Raw genomic sequence first — 22,383 nt, 5'->3', positions numbered from 1 at the left:
TTGTTGGTCGGACGTCCTGTTGGGAATAAACCAAAGTTACGGTTATGAGAGGTGAGAATCGGTGGATCCGTGGAAGAGTTGTGGAACGGCGTCGTGGTACATGGTATCGCTTAGAAGCTAGGTGATGTGGCGTTGTTGGAAACGTCTAAATGTGATTTTGAAGGCCTGACAATAAAAGGGTTTATATATATATATATATATATATATATATATATATATATATATATATATATATATATATATATATATATATATATATATATATATATATATATATATATATATATATATATATATCTCCGATAGGCTTCCATTACCACCACCCTCCTATAGTCGTCGTTATCGCCACCCTGCCAACGTTGTCGTTACCTTCATTTGTCGTCTGCAACCTCGCTTCTATCTAGAAACCCTAACTCTATCTCGTTGCCACCATCGGACACTATTAACTGCAAGCCCTAACCATAGAGTGTCCCCTCCATCGCCACCAGACATCGCACACCATAAACAAGAAAAAGCCCAAAATCATACCTCAGGAAATGCTTACTAAGGTAGTCTTTCTGTTTCTGTTTCTGTTCCATTTCATGCATCCTCTTCTTTCATAGTTACTGTTATATCTGATGATACTTGTTTTTTTTGTTTGTTGCTTTTACACAGATATTATGTTTGAGTCTCAAGTTGGTGAGGATGCCACAATCCGAGCTTGGGATAATCTTTTGGGTAAATCTCGTGCATTGATATATTGCTTAAATCAAATGAGGGGTAAATCCTCTTCTTTTTGCTCTGTTTTTTGAATCGGAGATTTCATAAAGTAACTTTTCATTTTAATCACAGAGATGGAATTCAAAACACATGATTACAAAGCCGAAGACAAAGTCTATTCACTTACCCGAATTTCGGTTTCTTCGCATCCTCTATGGTCGTCCCCATCTTCGTCCTTGTCACATACGCAGGTATGATTGTCGTCCTTTTCTTTGATTGGTTGTTAGATACTTTCCTTTTTTTATTGCAATTTGACTGGAAATATCTCCAATTGTTAGGAGTTTCATTTTGATATTTGTGCAATGCAAAAGTTTTAATAATTTTCTATGACAGGATCATGGGAGCACCGAATTCTTTGATCCATTAAGGGGGCTATCAACAGAAACCTTGGAGCCAGTTGAAAATACGGCAGTTGCAGAAAAGCTTCCTGCTACCCAACCAACCTCTCATCTCTCTTCAAAGAAGGAGTGGACATCCTTTAATAAGCTACTAATTCAGAGATTTCCTGTCCCAAAAATGATTTCAGTTTCTTCAGTAAGTCTTGTAAACATCTTGATATACACAAATCATAATCAAAGCATAAGAAAAGCTAAACAATTATGTTAGTAGCTTTGCAAGTTATAACCTGGATCTTTTTCTACTACAGTTTTCAAGCAAAACCATAAAAGGCAGCAAGGGTATGGTGTATTACTAACTTATATCTGTTTATACCATCCCTACTCCTGGAAGTAACATTTTCTAAATTTTATCAACAAGGCTGGCAAATTTTATTCATAAATTCCTTATGTACAAGGAATTGGAGTAAAAAACGTGACATTGACTAAGTTTTTAGTTTGACAAAATCTGATGGTCAAATAATTGAAAACCAAAGTGAAAGGGTCTTGATTTGTGAACTCAATGTAACCCTATCTTCATTATGTTCATTGTATTTTGATTTTGAAGATAAAATCAGGATTATGTTTATTTTTTATTTTGTATTTTGTAGATTCTCATAATAATGTTGATTAATTTTTAATGTTTTACAAATCTAAAGTATTTTTTAATGTTAATTTTTGATGACAAAGATTTTTGTTTATTTTTTTTATTCTAACAAGTAATGTTGAGTAAACATTTGAAGTTCCTTTAGAATTGATGTCATTGGGTTTGATAAAAATTGTTTTAATACTATTTTCAAAATCATAATTATAGAAATAGTTATCAGACCATTTAATACTATGGTATATTTTCCAAATAATAAAAAAACATGAGATATATCTAAATTAAGTATTAATTCTTTAATAACTGAAAATATCGAATAACAAGTTCACGACGAAAGTAGAGATTAGAGAACATAAACTTTATTCATATATATATATATATATATATATATATATATATATATATATATATATATATAAAACCAGTGTTCTAAAAGGCGCGTCATGGCGTGAGGCGTGGCTTCGCCGTTACGAAAAGCTTCATAACGTTGCTGTTAGGCGTAACGCGTTATGGCGTGTCATGGCGCATGTTTTGTCGTTTGGGACACAGTTTTTTGCTCGTTGTTATGTCTTTTCAAATTGGAGATACAAGTATTGTGGTTTTTGTTAACTTTTTGTTATTAGTTATTGATCTAACACTTCTAAAAAGTAATTATATTTAATATGAATTTATATTTATGTGGTAATATAATTTTAAATTAATACAAAATCGCCGCCTAATATCACGCCTTGAAAAACGTCATGGCTCGCCATGACTCGTTAAGCTTGAGGCTTAGCCTTACTGTCACACCACGCCTCACGCCATTTAGAACCTTGAATGAAACGTATGTTTTTTAATTTAAAAAGACGACATTAAAATTTAAAAAAAACAGTACGACTTAATATTTAAAGTTAAAAACTAACACTATTATTTAATAAGATGATACAATATTAAAATATTAAAAATGAGCAATATTTGACATAATTTTATGTTTTTTTGTTACAAAGCTAACTTATATCGGATTAGATAACTTATCTTTAAATATTATTAAAAGAAAACCTTTAATTCACCAATGAAGCAATCAAGGCCCTTGATTGTATTTTAATCATATGATTTTCACCATTAGATCAAACTGATGACATCATCTTCTCAAAATAGAATTCAAACATTTAATTATAGAATCTTTAAATTTACCAATTACATTTCAATAACAATTACATTAAATTATGTAATCTTTAATTATAGAATCTATTCATATTTAATTATAGAATTTATTCATACTTTCGAAAATATATTTCACAATTCGGGCATAATTACATTTAATTATAGAATCTTTAAAATCAGCAATTATGTTATCAATTAAAGCATATCGTTCTATTTATATATGAGACATCGGTTTCTCCATAAGTCTGGCCAAAAACATGAATAACCGCCTCCATCTTTCTCCTCTATTTTTCTCTTAAACCAGAATTCCCTAATCCTCTTCTTCTTCATTTCAATGGTTGTGCTTCAATTGATGTTTTGTGTGTTTATAACAGAATGTAGCACCATAATGTGGTTCCTTTTTCTCATGTATTCTTAGAATTTGCATATTGTTTCTTCCTTGCATCTAAAATTATCACACCTCTGTTTTGACTTCACACAAATCTCTACAAACTGAAGCAAGCATCTCCTTCAAAACATCTTTTGACGATCTATGTCATCATTAACCCTAATTAATATTGTTCATAATTTAATTCCATATTTATAGTTTTTGGCTTCAAAATTTAAACCTGATTAGTTTTTTCTTTTTAAAAAAAACTCATTAAATAAGCATATCAATAATTATGTTATCTTTAATATATATTAAAACAAAAATCTTGTGATATCATCTGAAACAATCTGGGTCATTGATTGCATTTCAATCTTATATTTTCCACCCTTAGATCAAATTGGTGAGATCATCTTCCCTAAATGGAATGTATTTAATTCCAATAAAAGTTTTTCAATTGTCAAACAAAATTAACTTAAATCCATTGAAATAGAATGTATTTAATTTTAATAAATTTCCCCTTATTTTAAATATTGAATTTTCGGTTATAAAGGTTTTAAAATAGTCAACTTTAAAAACATATTACTGAAAATCATTTCAATTAAGACATTAAATATCAACCATTAATATAAATCCGTTTATATTAGCAAACCATTAATATAAAATCCATTTTTATTAGGAAACCATTAATACCAAAAAATCATATTCAAATTATCACATACATATACGATTCATCCTTGAATTTGCGGCTCACACTTATTTTAGATCGTTGCTTTTCTTCAGACCTTCTCCTACAACATCATTCTTATTGTTTATCACTTCCATCATCATTATCTGCTTCAATCCTTCATTGTTGCACAATAGAAGGTCAGTACCTTCTTTCGCTTTTTTATATTTTTTTCGATTATTTTTTGTTCCCGTATCAAATATACGTATTCATATATATTTTGATATTCTTTGTCACAACTTACATGAAATCAATTAACATCTGTGACAACCCGATATTTCGAGACAATGTAATGTAAACCAATCAAATTTAGGTCAAAATGTAACCTTCCTAAAATCTTGTTTGGGTTAAATAAAGTAGTAGGAATCGTATCAAGGTTTTCGTACATATAAAGAACCCTAAAAATCCGAGTTATAACGAAGAAGTTATGACCAACCGAAGATTCTCGGAAAAACCAGCATCAGCGATTAATCGTAAAACGCGAAATTTCGATGCGATAGTTTTTAGCCTTAAATGGAAGTTATAGACAACCTCAATCTATGATCGTACATAAAAAGAACGTCCAAATCTGACTTCGGATGTGAAAGTTATGAATATTTGAAGAAATTCCTTAATCGCGTCATTTTATTAAATAAATAATAAAAATAACTTTGGAATTTGCCAACGGATTCTAAACGAAAGTTGTAGATCTTGGTCTCACCTTCGCGTGGATATAAAGAACGTCAAAAACGGAGTTCGTATGAGGGAGATATGAATTTTAGAAGTTTAATTAAAATAAATATGAATTTAATTATAAATTCCCGGTATTATCCGAAGGGGAGTCACCGGATAGGACCGAAGTACGCCCTGCGTACCTTCGTACGCCCCGTGTACTGAGATCGAGGGTCTCGGATCGTCCACGTCGCACTATCCGAAGAATCTAACCCGTCCGACCCGTCCGACCCGCTGTCCCGTCGGACCCGCCGTCCCATCCGACCCGCGTACCCAGCAACCCGTCCCATCCGAACCGAGGCAGTCGAGGCTTCGGTCATGCATGACGTACGCGTACGCGCTGCGTACGAGCGTACGCCCCGCGTTCGGAGGCGGTTCAGCCTTCCTATAAATAGGATGCGAGGCTTTCCGAAAAAGTTGCTCAATTCTCTCATTTCTCTCTCGATCTTGCCTCGTTTTCCGTGCCCGTTATAACCCGAAGCTCTGGTCTTTTTGCTCAAGTCCCGAGGGTCAATTTTACTCCCGAGATTCCCGAGAATCTCGAGGAAAATCCGTTTCCCGAGACGAAACTCTGCCCGATTTTCCATCTCGCTATCTTCAAGCTTTCATGTGAGTTCATACCCCTTAAATAATGTTTTAAACTACTTTTAAATGCTTTATGGGGGGGGGGGGGGTACAAGTAGAATCATGCTACTTATTATGTCAATCGCATGTGATTAGTAAGTAGGAGTATATTACTTATTACATCAATCACATGTGATTAAATTACAACAATCAAAAGATTTGGCTACTCATTTAGCCGTTTTACCAAACAATTTCCTTCAAATGATTTTTATAAACATTTTATATGTTTTAAACTCCTTATTACACTGTACCTCTTACTCTGTTTATCATATTTCAAACTTATTTACAACTGTGTTTCAAACAAATGTTCCTTATACTTATATTGTTTTATCAAACTTATGCCTTCAAATTGTTTTATAGATTGACATCAAGTCGATCTTTCCTTAAACTAATATTTATGTTTCAAATGTTTTACCAAACTTATTTATGTTTTTATATTATAAATTGCATGCCTCTATATGTATAGTTATATAAGAAATGTTTAAAGGACTTAGGAAGGCTATCCACCCTATTTCCTTTTCGCGCCTTGAGATGTGGTCTGGTGGGATATTGGATACTCGTCCGAAGGTCGTTTAAATATTAGTTATATATCATGTGTACATATAAAGTCATAAAAGGTTCTTCCAGTTCATCCTATGCCCTTGGGTAGCAAGGGTATACATCCACGTCCATACGTACCACTTAGATTACTAGTAAGCTACCATTTGGGTAGTTCAGGAAGATACTAGGACTATTACTAGAACACGATATCATACAACGAGTCAGTTCATTCATGAGTCAATACTTTCTAGAACGTTGCTGTGCAATACATATACATCTATATTAGGACGAGAACATATACAATTATACTAGAACGCTTACATGACAATACTTGCTAGATAAAGAGATCACACATTACAGCTAGCACACGTAGAACATTTCAGTACACCATAAGTACAATTACATGATCACACTTACATGAGTACGCTTTCATATACATAGGATAGACGTCATTAGGGGCTATAGCTCAGAACCAGTTTAGGATCTAACTATACTGATAAAACACACTACGAGTGTGATTGTTATATCGAGTATACATGATCGCAGGTAATGTGGTGCTCACGGCTTGCATTCATGCAGGGGTCGTGTGTGGGTCCTAAAATCCCTCTGATAGGGGAGCGAAACAGTCTGGGATCTAGACATCACATTATACCTTATCCATCAAATAAGGCAAGTTGAGTATCGGTGTATTGATATATATACCTATATATATATATCCAAATACTGTGGTACTTGGTAGGATTACCCTAGATTTAAGGTAATAGGTACGGTTGTAGTTCGACACTACACCATAGTACCATTCCTTTCCCATTACATTCACTTCGCGAATTTTTCATAGGAAGCGCGGTAATGTAGATGCTATCTGTTGATAAATAGTAGCCCTTTTAGAGCTACGATTTAGTACTACGTTAATTTTTCCAGTACATATTTCAGTGATAACCTCACTTAAACATAAATATACAAAAGATATTTTGAGTAATGATAGTTATACTTTGGAAAAATACTTACTCTTACAAGAGACACACACACACAGAACAGTTAAGTCTTGGTAGAAGACTCCTTTTGTTACTAATAGGAATCATAGGGATTTCTAGGGATTTTTCAAACATATACAGTTGAGCTACAAATATTTTCATACTTATACTCGTTTTCTTTCAAAGCAATGTCAAGTCTTAGAAATTATAAGTTTTCACAAATTAAGACACATTACTACTTATGATCTCACCAGCTTTAAAGCTGATACTCGCTTTCAAAATTACTTGTATCCTCAGGTCATCATAGACAGGTACCGATGCAAGGAAAACCGAAGATGGAGCTTATTCAAGACTTATCTTTCATTTTGATTTATGCTTTTGTGTTTATCAAAATTTGTCAGAATACAATTGTATAAACAATTATTTTATTAATGCAATGGATGATGTTGTTGCTTGTTTACTACTTTACATTGTTGTTGATATTATACATGACGTCCTCCGCCCCAGAACGTTTCCGCCGTTCTCGGTTTTGGGGTGTGACAACATCATTCAGTCTAGATTAAGTCAAACAAAACAAAAATGTATAATTTTTCATATTAAATTATTAACCTATTAACTTGGACTCAATACTCAACAACCTCTACAAACTGCAATAGCTATGTGATTTTTTTTTTTTTTACAATTTATAGCAACATAATTACCATGAAAAATAACTTTTAATTTAAACTACAACTTAGTTTTTTATCGGTAACAACAATATACAACACTTAATATTAACATCATTTCCTACCGATTTCTCTAAATATTAATACATGAACCATATCAAAAGTAGGCTAAGAAGTTAGAATCTAAACTATGAATAATCTTATTTCCTTGAATATCATATTTACGGTATTATAGAAATTTTTTATTTGATTGTAGAATCAAATTGCATAATTAAAATTAACATTGTTTTTATTAAACTTTGTATGTAGGTATGAAACAACAATAAGTATATTTTCGAAGGAACATTGTTTAAAATAATTTGTATAATCTAAATACATGTTAATTTAGTTCATTTCTATACTTTGCTGTAACATTGGATTTTTTTTGTCATGTTACATTCAAAATATGGGTTATTAGAACAGACACCTTATGTGTTTGACGAAATGTCTCAAAAAATCTGACACAAGTTCTCTACGCTCACCTCACAACCATATAGAAATTTTGGTTTTTTTTTTCTAGATTTTTAGCATCATGTGTTTTTTATGTTTGCAACTTTGTAGTGTTACATGTTTTTTTTGTCTCATCCTTAGGTTTTTCTATCTTTGATAGGGCTTCATTTTTTATATTTATTGTAAACTATCGATTCAATCTATGTCACTTTGTTATGACTTTTATCAGCGTGATAAGATTTTAATAAATTATCCATTTCTTGATCTTTTAGAAAAAGATGTTCTAACTGGATTATCATCTACGACCATGGTATTCTATTTTGTTGATGAAGCGATCTATTATTTGGCCATGATGGTTTTTACGGATTATGTTTGGACTGATAATTGTTCTTGTCATCAAAAAAATACATCCAACAAAAAGTGAAAGATAATTTTTTAGATTAATACCATCATTTAACTTTAAATGATTTTTTTCAACTTTGATGGGATGTAATAGAGTTTTGAAATTTTCAATTTTGTCGGCATATAACAGGTTATGACTTAAATAATGATATTAGATATCTGGACAATCAGGTTTTCTTCGGTTCTTAAATTATTTTGCAGAAAGTTGTTCAATTTGGTATTATTGATCTCACAAAAGGCAAGTCTCATGTCTCTTTTAGCATATCCATTGAGTTTAATAGTTTATTGTTCATATTTGTTTTTTTTTAAATGTTAAATCTTGTTTTAATGAATGCAAGTCAGTAGGAAGTAAAGGTGCAAAAAAAGAAAAATACTAAATATGGGATGATCATGGTTATTTCAAGTCAAAATAAAATTCTAAAGTAACAAATGCTAAATTTAAAAGATAAACACTTGTAATGCATAATACATATTATACTTCCCAAATAAGTAACCAAAAACTAACCTCATCCCCAAATAAATTACATATTAACTAACATCAATAAATTATGATTATAGTGTCTTGATTTTTAAGTATACATTATAGAGAGTCAGTTAATATGTAGTCATTATTTTTATATTCGTATCGGTTTTGAACTACAAAAACTATATTCAAATAATACAAATGAAATGTAACATATACGATGGTAATAATGCAAAAATAACCTTCAAATTTGGTTTGATACAAAAAAATACTCTAAAACTTATTTATAAAAGCAACAAGAAATAACAACGAACTTTCAAAAAGAAATTATTGCAACTAACTTTTAAAAACTATCAAGAATGTATAATATAGGATGATAATAATGCTTAAAAACACCGAGTTTGGTCTGATGCGAAAAAAGTAATTTTATATGAAAGTAGAATTGCAGTAATACTTAGAGAACCTATATGTTTTTTATCTGATACAAAAGTGGTCGAAACATACTTCTAAATTGGCAAGAAATAGCAATGAACTTTTAATTCATCTTGAATAACCATTTAATAGATATATGTGAAAGATATGAATACTCAGCAGTTAAAACCATAGACCTTACTCAAACGTCCGCAAATGTCTTGAAGTAAACATTCATTTTTCCATTATTTTATCATTGTCATAAAATAAAAATAAAAAATCATCATTTGTTTAAATTGTTTTAATTCGTCTCATAATAACAAGTAAGTTGTGTGCCAATTATGTATTTTGACATTTTCAATGAGTTATGGGCAATATCTAAATCGAGCAAGCATAAATGTTTTTATATTTCTTTGATAGAGTTTTTTTTATATTTAATATTGTATGTGTGTGTGTGTGTGTGGGGGGGGGGGGGGGGTTTATGTGGTTCATTTCAAATAAACATAAATAAGTTGCTATTTTTTAAAATAAACAATTCTATTTCGCAATATAACCATAAAATAACAATGTATTTTGAAAGTGCACTGTCAAACGTTGGATTATACTTGCGTAGACCCGTTTTGCGCATGGTTAATTATATATAGATGTTTTTGGTGTCACAAGTAAAAAAGGTTTGAAGGTACTTTATGAAAATGAAGGTCGTTTAACTAATAAAACAAAAAATATTGTATACAAAGAAGTCCTTCAACGAGTATATATATATTTACCAACCTTAGTGTATTTTATACACATTTCAATAATATCAATAACCCTTATTTTTTTATAATTATTCTGCAATATCTATATACATTTATATTTTATTTATGCGTTTCCCGCGTTTAACGCGGGTCATAATTTAGTTTTTACTAAACACCAAACCTTAAACTCTAACTCCATAACCGTAACTCATAAATGCGAAACATAAAATCTATACTCTCAATAAACTATTTGCTGATACACAACATATTCTGTAATTAACATGTTTCTAAAACATAATCATTTATCGAAAGAGGACTGCTTGCTAAAATAAATAAAACGTATGTTTTTTAATTTAAAAAGACGACATTAAAATTTAAAAAAAACAATACGACTTAATATTCAAAGTTAAAAGCTAACACCATTTTTAAATTAGATGAAACAATATTAAAATATTAAAAATGAGCAATATTTGACATAATTTTATGTTTATTTTGTTACAAAGCTAACTTATATTGGATTAGATAACTTATTTTTACTAAACACCAAACCTTAAACTCTAAGTCCATAACCGTAACTCATAAATGTGAAACACAAAATATATACTCTCAAAGAAAATATTTGTTAATGCTTGGAATCGAATATGTTATCATGAAACATAAATGATATATTTTTACACAATGGATCCAACATATGAAAACACATATCTCATTCCCATACACAAAAAACGATGAATACAATAAAAAGAATACATTGTTCGTAAAAGAAAAACAAATCATTGAATTGAAACTAATCACCATTTAATTTTTAAAAGAAAATTTTAATCATCCGTCGCTTCGCGCGGGTAAACGGCTAGTGTGTGTGTGTGTGTGTGTGTGTATATATATATATATATATATATATATATATATATTGGTCCAGAATCAATCATACATGCATACAATATATAATGAAAAAAAAATAACCTAACCATAAATATATATATATATATATATATATATATATATATATATATATATATATAGGGTTAGGTTCATTTGAGACCACCTATATTTTGTGAGACCGTGAGACACATTTTTTTTTATTTTATTTATTTATTATTTATTTATTTTTTAATTTTTTTTAGTTAATTCAAGTTCCGAAAATAATACTTTAAAAAAAAGAATTTTTGGATTTTACCATTTATTTTTCATTTTAAAATTATTTTTTAGAATATGTCAGTGTAATATTCTATTAAATATTTCACGTATTTTTCAAAAAAAAATGGAATTTATTTTTATTTATTTTTATTTATTTTTACTTTTTTTTAGTTAATTCAAGTTCCGAAAATAATATTTAAAAAAAGAATTTTTAGATTTTTCCATTTATTCTGCATTTTAAAATTATTTTTTAGAACATGTCAGTATAATATTCTATTAGAATATTTCACGTATTTTTCAAAAAAAATGGAATTTATTTTTATTTTTTAGTTAATTCAAGTTCCGAAAATAATATTTAAAAAAAGAATTTTTAGATTTTTCATTTATTCTGCATTTTAAAATTATTTTTTAGAATATGTCAGTGTAATATATTATTATAATATTTCATGTATTTTTCAAAAAAAAAAAAACGGAATTTTTTTTAGTTAATTCAAGTTTCAAAAATAATATTTAAAAAAGAATTTTTGGATTTTTCCATTTATTTTGCATTTTAAAATTATTTTTAGATTTGGTCTCACGGCCTCACAAAATTAGAATGGTTTCAAATGAACTTGAACCTATATATATATATATATATATATATATATATATATATATATATATATATAGGGTTAGGTTATATTGTTTCCAGTAACTATTGTGTGCCAGAATGCACAGATCTGGACCATCGGATGAATAGAATCAACAATCATGATCTGAGGGTCTATGATATTACAATAGGGTAGCATGTATCATATAATCACACAATTTTTATCAAAATGGTATTTTGGACAATTAACTACATTTATAAAAGGAAATTTTTGGAATTTTAGGGATGATTAATTATCCTAATTTATAAAATCTGAATTTTTTAATTAATTTAATTTGAAATTTTACCGATTTTATTCTATCAGAATATTTTTTTTGTTAGAATAATACTATTTCAGCATTTTATTCTAACAGAATATTACTGAAGAAAAACAAAATTCATGAATAAGATGGTCAAATAACAAACATTCTAATATATTCTTATACATCCGAACTTAAATACAAATTCATACATATTCTTACAGACTAAAAGTCTTATACATTTTAATATAGTTATAAAAATTCTAAAAAAATATAAACAAAAATGAATAACATTCTTAAAAAAAAATAACAACATTCCGCTAGAATACTATCGTGTGCCGTGTTTTTTTCTTGAATTCTTGAATTCTGAAAGAATATTGTTGTTTTTGGATGTTGAATCTTGAAATTCTGAAAGAATATTGTTGTTTTTCTTCATTCTTTGAGAATGAAGTATCATATATCTTTTTTTCATAAGTTTCCTCATCATTTCTGCTTCATCCTAGCAACTGCACCTTAAACATACAAATAATTAATTGAAATTCTTTCAGAATACAACAAAGATATTCTTACAGAATAAACTATTCTTGCATAATGGTTTTAAATATTCTAAACAGGAATAAAAGTAATTTAATAGGATACCTATAATCAACATGAACATAAGTGGAATTATCATAAGTTCACCTTGATGTAAACCAATGACATGAATCCATGTATCTTTCAGAATGTATCTCTACATTTGTTTATTCCTTTCTCTTTCCAGCAATCCAATAAATTAAAAGAAGTTCATACAACTATGATTTAAAAAATGAAACAACATGGATGAAAAACTTGAAATTGAAATACATACATATATGTGTGGGTTTAGATCAATTTCTAAAATGTCTCAAATTTGTGAAAATCTCTTATAAACCCTTAATCAAATCTTCACCCTAACTTGATTAAAAAAATCAAATACCAATAGCAAAGATTGATGTTACTCAGGTAATTAACAAATAAGGAGTTAATAAAACAACAAAAAAACATATCAAAAGGTTTAATGAAGAAAATAAAAGAAATACTCTTTGAGGCATTTCTACAAACACCTGGCGTGCAACATAGAAATCAAAATTTCTTTCAGACCATTTTTACAACAAAGCTGCCAAATTCTCTTTGAGGTATTTCTACAAACATCCATAGATTCTTAATCAAACGAACACCTATGTAATTCTGCCAAATCAAACAAGAACAAAAAGAAAAGAAGGAGCCTTTACCTATTGATTGAATCATTGTGATTACTCTTGATTCAACAAGATCAATTTTAATTTCATTTTAAGATATCAAGAGTCTTTAAAGCTTACTATGTGCGAAAATTATGGGGATAAAAGTTGAAGAATACAAACTGAAAAGGAGGCGATTACCTGTAGTAATATCTCTTTCGATGTTTCTTTTTCTTTCGATTTGTTGCCTGCAATGGTGGATTCTGGTAGGAAAAAACTTGGTAACGTCAACATTCTTAAAAGAATTTTGATTGTAAAATAAGAAATTAGGTTTAAAAAATAGAAATTGAGTTCAAGAACATACCAGGACTAGGATGTTGGTGTACGACGGAAGCTATAAACCTATTTCAGTGATGGAATACGAAGCCGACGATGGAGAGGGAGGAAGAAGGTGATGGTCGGCTGGCAAAGGAGCGGCAGTGAAGTTGCCTGTTGAGGTGAGGGTACAGATTTTTGAAACCGATCGTTTGAAGATAAAGATGGGAAAAGAATAGGGTTTAGGAAATTAAAGAATTACCATAATTAAATATGCATAGATTACTATAATACCCTTAAATTATTTATTTAATGATTTATTATTTCCTCAATTCCTATTGGTGCATTCAGTCACACAATAGTTATCAAAAACATTTGAACCTAGCTCTCTCTCTCTCTCTCTCTCTCTATATATATATATATATATATATATATATATATATATATATATATATATATATATCCTAATAAATGAAAATGACTTTGCCACATGTCCTATTCTCATTCATTTGGACACATGACATTTTCTAGAAATTTTAAAATTTTCTATTTTCCACTTGTCATTTTATTGTATTTTTGATTTTATTAAATTAAAATCCACATTTAATATATAAGGTAATATATATGTAAGGTATTTATTAGAAAATGGTTTATATATGTAATGTATCTAATGCATTAAAGTCTCATTAATTTTAATAATTCAAAAAATTTCTTATTTTTCTTATAAATTTAAAGTTTTCAAATTGTTAAAATTTTATATTTAATTTTTTTTTAAATAAACCCATGTAATACATTAAGGGTCAAACATTATCTAGTTTTCTTGATAAAACGGCCTCTTTGCCCTTTGCCTCCATGGTCTTGGACTTATACAAATGAAATGGGCCACTATGAAATGTACTTTATTTAACCCATATATATAAATAAGAAGCGCCCACAGCAACCCAAGCACACAACTAAAACCCTCTCCCCTCGTCATCGTTACTACGTTAGTTTTTCTCTTTTGCTCAGTCAAGATGGGGAGCAATCAAGCTGCATTCTCCTTCCTCACTAATATAGTACGTGCGACCTTTGGCCTCGGCACTGCCGTCACGGTTGTGAATTCATCCCTATATACCGTCGACGGAGGCCAACGTGCCGTACTTTTCGATCGTTTTCGTGGAGTCATTGACGACACCGCCGGTGAAGGCACTCATTTCCTCATTCCATGGCTCCAAACACCCTACATATTTGATATTCGTACGAGGCCCCACACTTTCTCTTCGATCTCTGGGACCAAGGATCTACAGATGGTTAACCTAACTCTTCGGGTGCTATCTCGCCCCGACGTAAACCGATTGCCCGCTATTTTTAAGACATTAGGTCTTGAATACGACGAGAAGGTTCTTCCGTCGACCGGAAACGAAGTTTTGAAGGCTGTTGTTGCTCAATTTAACGCCGATCAGCTTCTCACCGAACGTCCGCGCGTTTCGGCTTTGGTTCGTGATACTTTAATCCGCAGAGCTAAGGATTTTAACATCGTACTTGATGACGTTGCGATTACTCACTTATCGTATGGCGCTGAGTTCTCCAAGGCCGTGGAGCAGAAGCAAGTGGCGCAGCAAGAGGCTGAAAGATCAAAGTTTGTTGTCGCTAAGGCGGAGCAGGAGCGGAGGGCTGCCATTATCAGGGCGGAAGGAGAGAGTGAATCAGCCAAGCTGATTTCTGATGCTACAGCTGCTGCTGGTATGGGATTGATCGAGCTTAGGAGAATCGAGGCATCAAGGGAGATTTCTTCAACATTAGCCAGGAGCAACAGTATCATGTACCTTCCAAACAGTGGCAGCCAAATGCTTCTAGGGCTTAATCCTTCTCGTTGAATAAGTAATTTATTATACCATTAGTTTTGTTTAATTTGCTTCTAAGATTTGCTACAATCACTATTATCAGACTACTTTTAGAGCTTGTAGGTGCATCCAATTGAAGTTTTTCTTTTGAGTTCTTTTTTCATAAGAAGTTCGAATAAAAATCTCTACGTAAATTAATGACCCATGCAGCTCCTGCAAATCCAAGCTTTACTGTTAGTATGAATGTATTTTCACTGTTATTTGTTAGTTATATTAATTATATGACATATGCTCTCGTAATTTCCGTGTTGGCTGGGGATGTTTTCACGATTTTGTTGGTATAACATTTGTGATCTATTGTTATAGATAGCTCAGTGCTCATGTAGTTCCTGATTCTTCGGTTGAAATTATGTTGAATGTTCATGGCTTGCGTTTATTGTGTGCTGAATGCTGCTCAAAGGACTTGTTTTGTTTCAAGGCTTAGTGAGTTTTCTGCCTACATGGATTGGCCTATCACTTGCGGCACACTTTAGATCTAGTCGATGCATGTCATGTTTTTTTATGAGGTAAAATCTCTCAATCTCTCTCTCTCTTTATATATATATATATATATATATATATATATATATATATATATATATATATATATATATATATACAGAATAAGATTGGACCAAAAGTCTTTTCATGTCTTCGGTCTTCATAAAAAATGATTATTTTTTAAAGCCTTCGGCTACATAAATGGCGGAGTTTGTGGCGGCAACATTGCCGCTGAAAATTGTGGGAAAAAAAATATCACATTAAGGTTAAAACTTAAAAAACGTCTTATAAAATTAAAAATTATTTTTTTTTGTCTTATGGAAAAAATAGACAAAAAAACCATTTTATGTTCTTTGTCTTTTGATAAATGAATTGTCTTTTTTTTCCTCAAATGTGTCCACAAACATAAGAGGTTAATAAGCAACTTAAAAAAAAGGGATAATGACTTGAAAGGGTAACGAACTTTTGACTTTTGTCACATTTAGTCACTAAACTTTTTTTCGTTATCTATTTGCCATTAAACTATTGAAACTGTTCATATTTTACCCTTATGACCGGCTGTTACCGGTCATAAAGGTAAAATGTGAATAGTTTCAATAGTTTAGTGGCAAATAGATAATGAAAAAAAGTTTAGTGACTAAATGTGAACAAAATCGAAAGTTCGTTTCCCTCTAAAAAGTTCAATGACTAAATGTGAACAAACTTCCTATTATATTATGTTTTAGCAAATTATTTATTTTTGTTTAATTGTAGCAACATTTGTTGATGAAGAAATCTATGAAATAAAAAAACAAAATGTAACATCCGGATTTCCAGGTATCATAATTTAAGTATTTTTCTTTTGAGTTAAGAAGAGAGACTCGACGAGTTGACGCCTCAACTCGTCGATTAAGGTCGCGACTGATGACTCGGATTAATGAATGGACTCGACGAGTCCGCATTGTTGGCAGAAACCCTAAATCTTTGGGCCCGAGCCATATTTAAAGGCACTTATGACCTTCAATTGCGACTACCTTTCCCATAAGTGAGAGCCCTAGCGAGCTTGAGTGTGTAGAGTGAAAGGAAGAGCTATCTCGAGCTTTTTGGTGTGATATATCTGGACCCTTCTAGGTCCAGAGAGCCGAGAATATGAAGCTTTAGTAGAGTAAACCTTGGGGTTCGAAGTTAGGAAGCATTTATGGGATTTTTATGATATATATAGTTATTTTCATCTTACACATAAATATGAAGTATTTTATATAAATTACATGCTATGTATGCATATTATTTGAATACTTGTTGTCTATGTTGGATGAACGATTTTATACATGTTTTAAAAGATTTAAACGGTATATTTATTTTATATCTACAAATATGTTGCGGATGAAACATGGGTAGATGAAATAGTTGGTGTGTGATGAAATAAAATGATGAGAGATAGGTGATGATAGAAAAGTGATGATAATTAGGTAAATCGATGATGATGAATATGTGATGTAGGATGAAAGGAGATACCATAACCTTAACCGACAATGTGGCGATGTAGTCATCTATCAGAGTATAGATGGCGACCACGGACTATTCTAGACAACTCAGTGGAAACACCAGCAGGCCCATAACCTGTAGGTGATGAATTACGAGTTCAGGCGATGTTGTAACTACGTATTCATGTGATGATACTCTAACCCCTTACTATGAATTACGAGTTCAGACGATGTTGTAACTACATATTCATAGGATGTCACAAATTCCGCATGTCAAACTAATGGTCATAATTCACATCAGTGAGAATGATTCATTTTTTTGTAAAACCAAACAGATTGGAAATTTTGATTTTTTATTTTGGAAAATGTCAAACCATTGGTTTTTTATTTCGGTTTTGGTTTTTTGTTTTTTTTAAATATATTTTCAGGGTTCTGTTTTTTTTTTTTTTTTTTTTTTTTTATTTCATAGATTTCTTCATCAATAAATGTTGCTACAATTTAACAAAAACAAATAATTTGCTAAAACATAATACAAGAGAAAGTTTGTTCACATTTAGTCATTGAACTTTTTAGAGGGAAACGAACTTTCGATTTTGTTTATATTTAGTCACTAAACTTTTTTTCGTTATGTATTTGCCATTGAACTATTGAAACTGTTCACATTTTACCCTTATGACCGGCAACAGCCGGTCATAAGGGTAAAATATGAACAATTTCAATAGTTCAATGGCAAATAGATAACGAAAAAAAGTTTAGTGACTAAATGTGATAAAAATCGAAAGTTCGTTACCCTTTCAAGTCATTATCCCAAAAAAACCTCATAAGTGTTAGAAAGTGTTAACCTAGATCTTTAGTTATCAAATTTCGTGATAAATATGAGTTAAGTGAATGAACCATTGTAATGGTTCATGAAAAGTTGTGTCGGTTATACCCAACCGTTAGTTTATCATATATATATATATATATATATATATATATATATATATATATATATATATATATATATATATATTAGTCATATGTATTAATATGTGGTTGTTGTACGTATTGATCATATCAATAAAAAAGTCAATTTGGTGTGTATCTTATCTTCCATTTCAATTCCTTATCTTTATCCCCAACAAAGTGGTATCAGAACCGACAATTCTAAATCAAAGATATCTCGTTTCTTTCCTTAAAGATGGCTACAAACAATAGTCTTCATCAAACCCAATTACCACGATTGAGTGGTAAAAATTATCATCACTGGAGTATCTGGATGAAGGTTCTGTATGAATCCTTGGATCTATGGAGTATTGTGGATAAAGGCATCTCTCAACCAAAGACTCCTACTGCACATCAAGAAAACGATTTAAAGGAATTAGAAAAGAAGGGCAAGAATGCGTTATTTATGATTTACCAGTCAGTTGATGATCCTATCTTTGAAAGGATATCAGGGTCAAAATATTCTAAGGAAGCCTGGGATGCATTGCATAACACATATAGGGGACAAGATAGGGTCAAAGTAGTCTGTTTGCAAACCTTGTGGTGTGAGTTTGATGGGTAAAGAATGAAAGAATCAAAAATCATAGAAGAGTTTTACAATTGGGTGATCGCCTTGATGAATCAAATGAGATTGAATGAGGAAGATATTGAAGAGAAGAGGATTGTTTAGAAGATACTACGGAGCCTCACCCGCAAATTTGAATATGTGGTTGTAGCAGTAGACGCATCAATGGATTTATCTGCTTTATCATTGGAAAATCTCTTGGGGATACTTCAATCCCATGAATTTTGCATGCAAAACTTTGATGACAGGCCTGCAGAACAAGCTTTTCACTCACAAGTCTCTACAAAGGCAAAAGGTAAGGAGCATGCAAAATCTTTAGTAGAAACTCAATGTTTCTATTGTCATAAATTTTTAAATACAATGAAATACTGCAAGAAACGAATGGAGGATGAGAATGAGGATGTCAATTTCATATGTGGGAATGAAGTCAAGGAAGATGACAAAATGTTCATGGCTATTGAAGAACTTGAGATTTTGGTTGATGATGCATAGTGCAAAGATGGTGTATGTGACGATCTTGTGAAAGAAAGCAAGAGAGTATGTGTGCCCGTGGATGATAATTTCCATGGGGAAGTTCAAAATTTTGATGTTGAATGACGGATGATGCTTGAAGTTCAAATGCTTCAAGGTGTTGAATGCTTATGTAGATAATCTAGGTTAAGGGGGTGTGTTAGAAAGTGATAACCTAGATCTTTAGTTACTTAATTTCCTGATAAATATGTCAATTAAGTGAATGAACCATTGTGATGGTTCATGAAAAGTTGTGTTGGTTATACCCAACCGTTTGTTTCTCCTGTATATATATTAGTCATATGTATTAATATGTGGTTGTTGCACGTATTGATCATATCAATAAAAAAGTCAATTTTGTGTGTATCTTATCTTCCATTTCAAATCCTTATCTTTATCCCCAACAATAAGCCTTTTATTTTGTGAAATTTATCATTGAATAACTAAAATAGAGCAAATGATGCAATCGCTGATAGAGCTACTCCAATTCATTGCGATTACTTGTGAATTTAATCTTTTTGGCCTATTACAAATTATAATGTAATATAAAGTAATTCATTGTGATGCACATTTCCGGTTTTCAAACAAGGTTGGAACTGTTGGGTTTTATTAGTATCTATACTTTCTAATGGTAGCGGAAACAATCAAAGATTTACCTAAGTGTACATGTACCATAAGATCTAAGTTTTACTAATTAAAGTAACGAAATTTAAAAATACAAAAGAAGAATATTAACATCTTGGTTTTTCTTCTTGAGATCTTGTGAATGTCAGCATTTGCAATGCTCAAGTATTGCTCCAAATTAGTTTTCAAGTTGTCAATCTGGATCGCTATTCTACCTTTGTCATTGTAACACCCAGAATCAGAAAGACTAAGAAAGAAAGGAAAACCCTAAGTCAAGGGGTCAACTTGTCGAGTCCATAGGTGAACTCGACGAGTCGGAGCGGGATCCGGGTTATGGAATAAGTGACCGACTCGATGAGTCGGCAAGTGGACTCGGCGACTCTGGTCTGATCGAGGAAAGCCCTAATCCGAGGGTTTGCACCTTATTTAAAGGACCATATGTCCTCTCCTTAGTCCCCCTTGTCGGCCAGAAGCTTCTATACACGATTCCAAACCCTAAGTTGAGTGAGAGAAGGAAGAAAGTGAGTTTGGGGCTTTTGCAAGAGGAAGATTTAGAGGATTTGACCACTAAGGAGCTGGAGGATCCAACCCTTTTGTTGTGAGCATCAGTTTGAAGTTAACAATCTGTCACCTTGCCTTTGTTGCTTCTAGATCTTCTCATGGATGATGTTTTGGGGCCATTTTGGTATGATAAGGAGCCTTTTCGAGTTAGAAGTCCAGATCCGAGGTTGCTACTTTAGATCTAGGTGTGTCTTGGCCCAGAGACCCATAAAGTATCAGTTTTTGGTGTGTTGGTAAAGCATGTTTCCCCCAAACCCTAGCCCTAGAGTGTTTTAAGCCTATAGCTCCTAGGTTTCACGTAAAGTTTGCAACTTTACATGAGGAACAGACTTTGGAAGAGTGGATCTACAAGATGAAGCCCCTGTATGGCTCGAAAAGCCACGGTATGGATTAAGAACTGAAGCTACTCGGCGAGTCACATGGGTGGACTCGGCGAGTTGGATGAAGATAGGAAGGAACTCGACGAGTTGGAAGAGCAACTTGGCGAGTCTGTTGAATATTGTCATGGACTCGGCGAGTCTGTTCTTGGACTCGACGAGTTGGATCGCAGAACCTCAACCTTTTCTGGTTAAGACTTAGATCGGCGAGTTGAGTGGTGACTCAGTGAGTTGGACAGGATGGGACTCAGAGATCGTTGAACTCGACGAGTCAGCGGGGTGACTCGGCGAGTTGAGGTGTATTGTGAGAGTTTCAGAGCATAAGGACTCGGCGAGTCAACGGGTTGACTCGGCGAGTGGAGTCAGTCAAGAAGTTTGACTTTGACCAGGACTTTGACTTTGACAATAGTGGACTTAGTTGGCTTCTAGAGTTCTGTTTGGATCTAAGTGTTATGTATATTGATATTGGTAGCTCGGGGAGCTAGTGGAGCAGCGGTTCAGAGAATTGTTGGTCAGCGGTCAGAGGGTTATCAACAAAAGTTCAGCAATGCAGGTGAGTTTCCCTTTGTGTGAATGGGTATACGACCACAATGCCGACCCATGTAGTCATGAGTAGGAAGACCCGAGGGTTAGCCCTAGGCACTGTTTGCTTGTATGATATTCAGGACCAAGGTCCAATGTCGGGCGGGTGCCCAAGGAATGGTTTGCATGATAGAGTATACTTGTTGTCTATGTGATGCATGTATGTGCCTGGTAGGGAGGTGAGTGTGGGCAAGGTCCCGTATCTCACCAATAGCAGAGTATGGACGGCGTTCCATATCTCATTAGTAGCAGAGCAGGGGCAAGGCCCGAGATAGGTATGGAGTACGTGTGGGCGGGGGCCCGTATCTCATTTACAGTAGGAGCTTGGACGAGGTTCCATGACTCGCTAGTAACAGGATAGGGGCGAGGCCCAAGACAAGCGAGGCCTTAGGACAGGAATATAATAGGGTATGTTTAGTTATGTGTTATATGCTATTTTGTATTATGTGGTTAGTGGGCGGGGCCTAGAGACAGGCGGGGCCTAAAAGAAACAGATCTGTATCCGAGCGGGGCTCAAAGCCAAGCGGGGCCTGGAGTGGTGGGGCCGTTGTAGTGGGTGGGGCCCGAAGTAGCGGGCGAGGCCCGGAATAGCGGGCGTGGCCCAGTATGTGTAGTATGTGTTTATGCAGGGTATGTGGTAGGTTGGGGGAACTCACTAAGCTTCGTGCTTACGGTTTTCAGTTTTGGTTTCAGGTACTTCCGGTAGCGGAGGGAAGAGCTCGAGGTGATCGCATGACACACACCATTGATTAGTCAGTCTGGGATGTTTTACTCTGATAATGAAAATATGTTTTGGAAATGATACTCTGAATTTATGTTATGACTTAT

General features: G+C 32.5%; 1 protein-coding gene across 1 annotated transcript; it reads left to right on the top strand.

The window, feature by feature from the left end:
* Positions 1-14,306: 14,306 nt before the first annotated feature.
* Positions 14,307-22,383, top strand: LOC111889340 (prohibitin-3, mitochondrial). The gene is made up of 2 exons (XM_023885482.3): positions 14,307-15,915; positions 22,249-22,383. The coding sequence occupies exon 1, from the start codon at positions 14,540-14,542 to the stop codon at positions 15,380-15,382; it is 843 nt and encodes a 280-aa protein (XP_023741250.1). The 5' UTR covers positions 14,307-14,539; the 3' UTR covers positions 15,383-15,915; positions 22,249-22,383.

Source organism: Lactuca sativa, chromosome 2 (assembly GCF_002870075.4).
Source record: "Lactuca sativa cultivar Salinas chromosome 2, Lsat_Salinas_v11, whole genome shotgun sequence".
Lineage (NCBI taxonomy): Eukaryota > Viridiplantae > Streptophyta > Magnoliopsida > Asterales > Asteraceae > Lactuca > Lactuca sativa.
Note: the sequence above shows the minus strand (reverse complement) of the source record. Positions and strands in the feature narration are given on the sequence as shown.

What these genes read in the sequence shown, in the direction of transcription:
- LOC111889340 (XM_023885482.3), top strand. Translation starts at nt 14,540, where the DNA reads ATGGGGAGCAATCAAGCTGCATTCTCCTTCCTCACTAATATAGTACGT.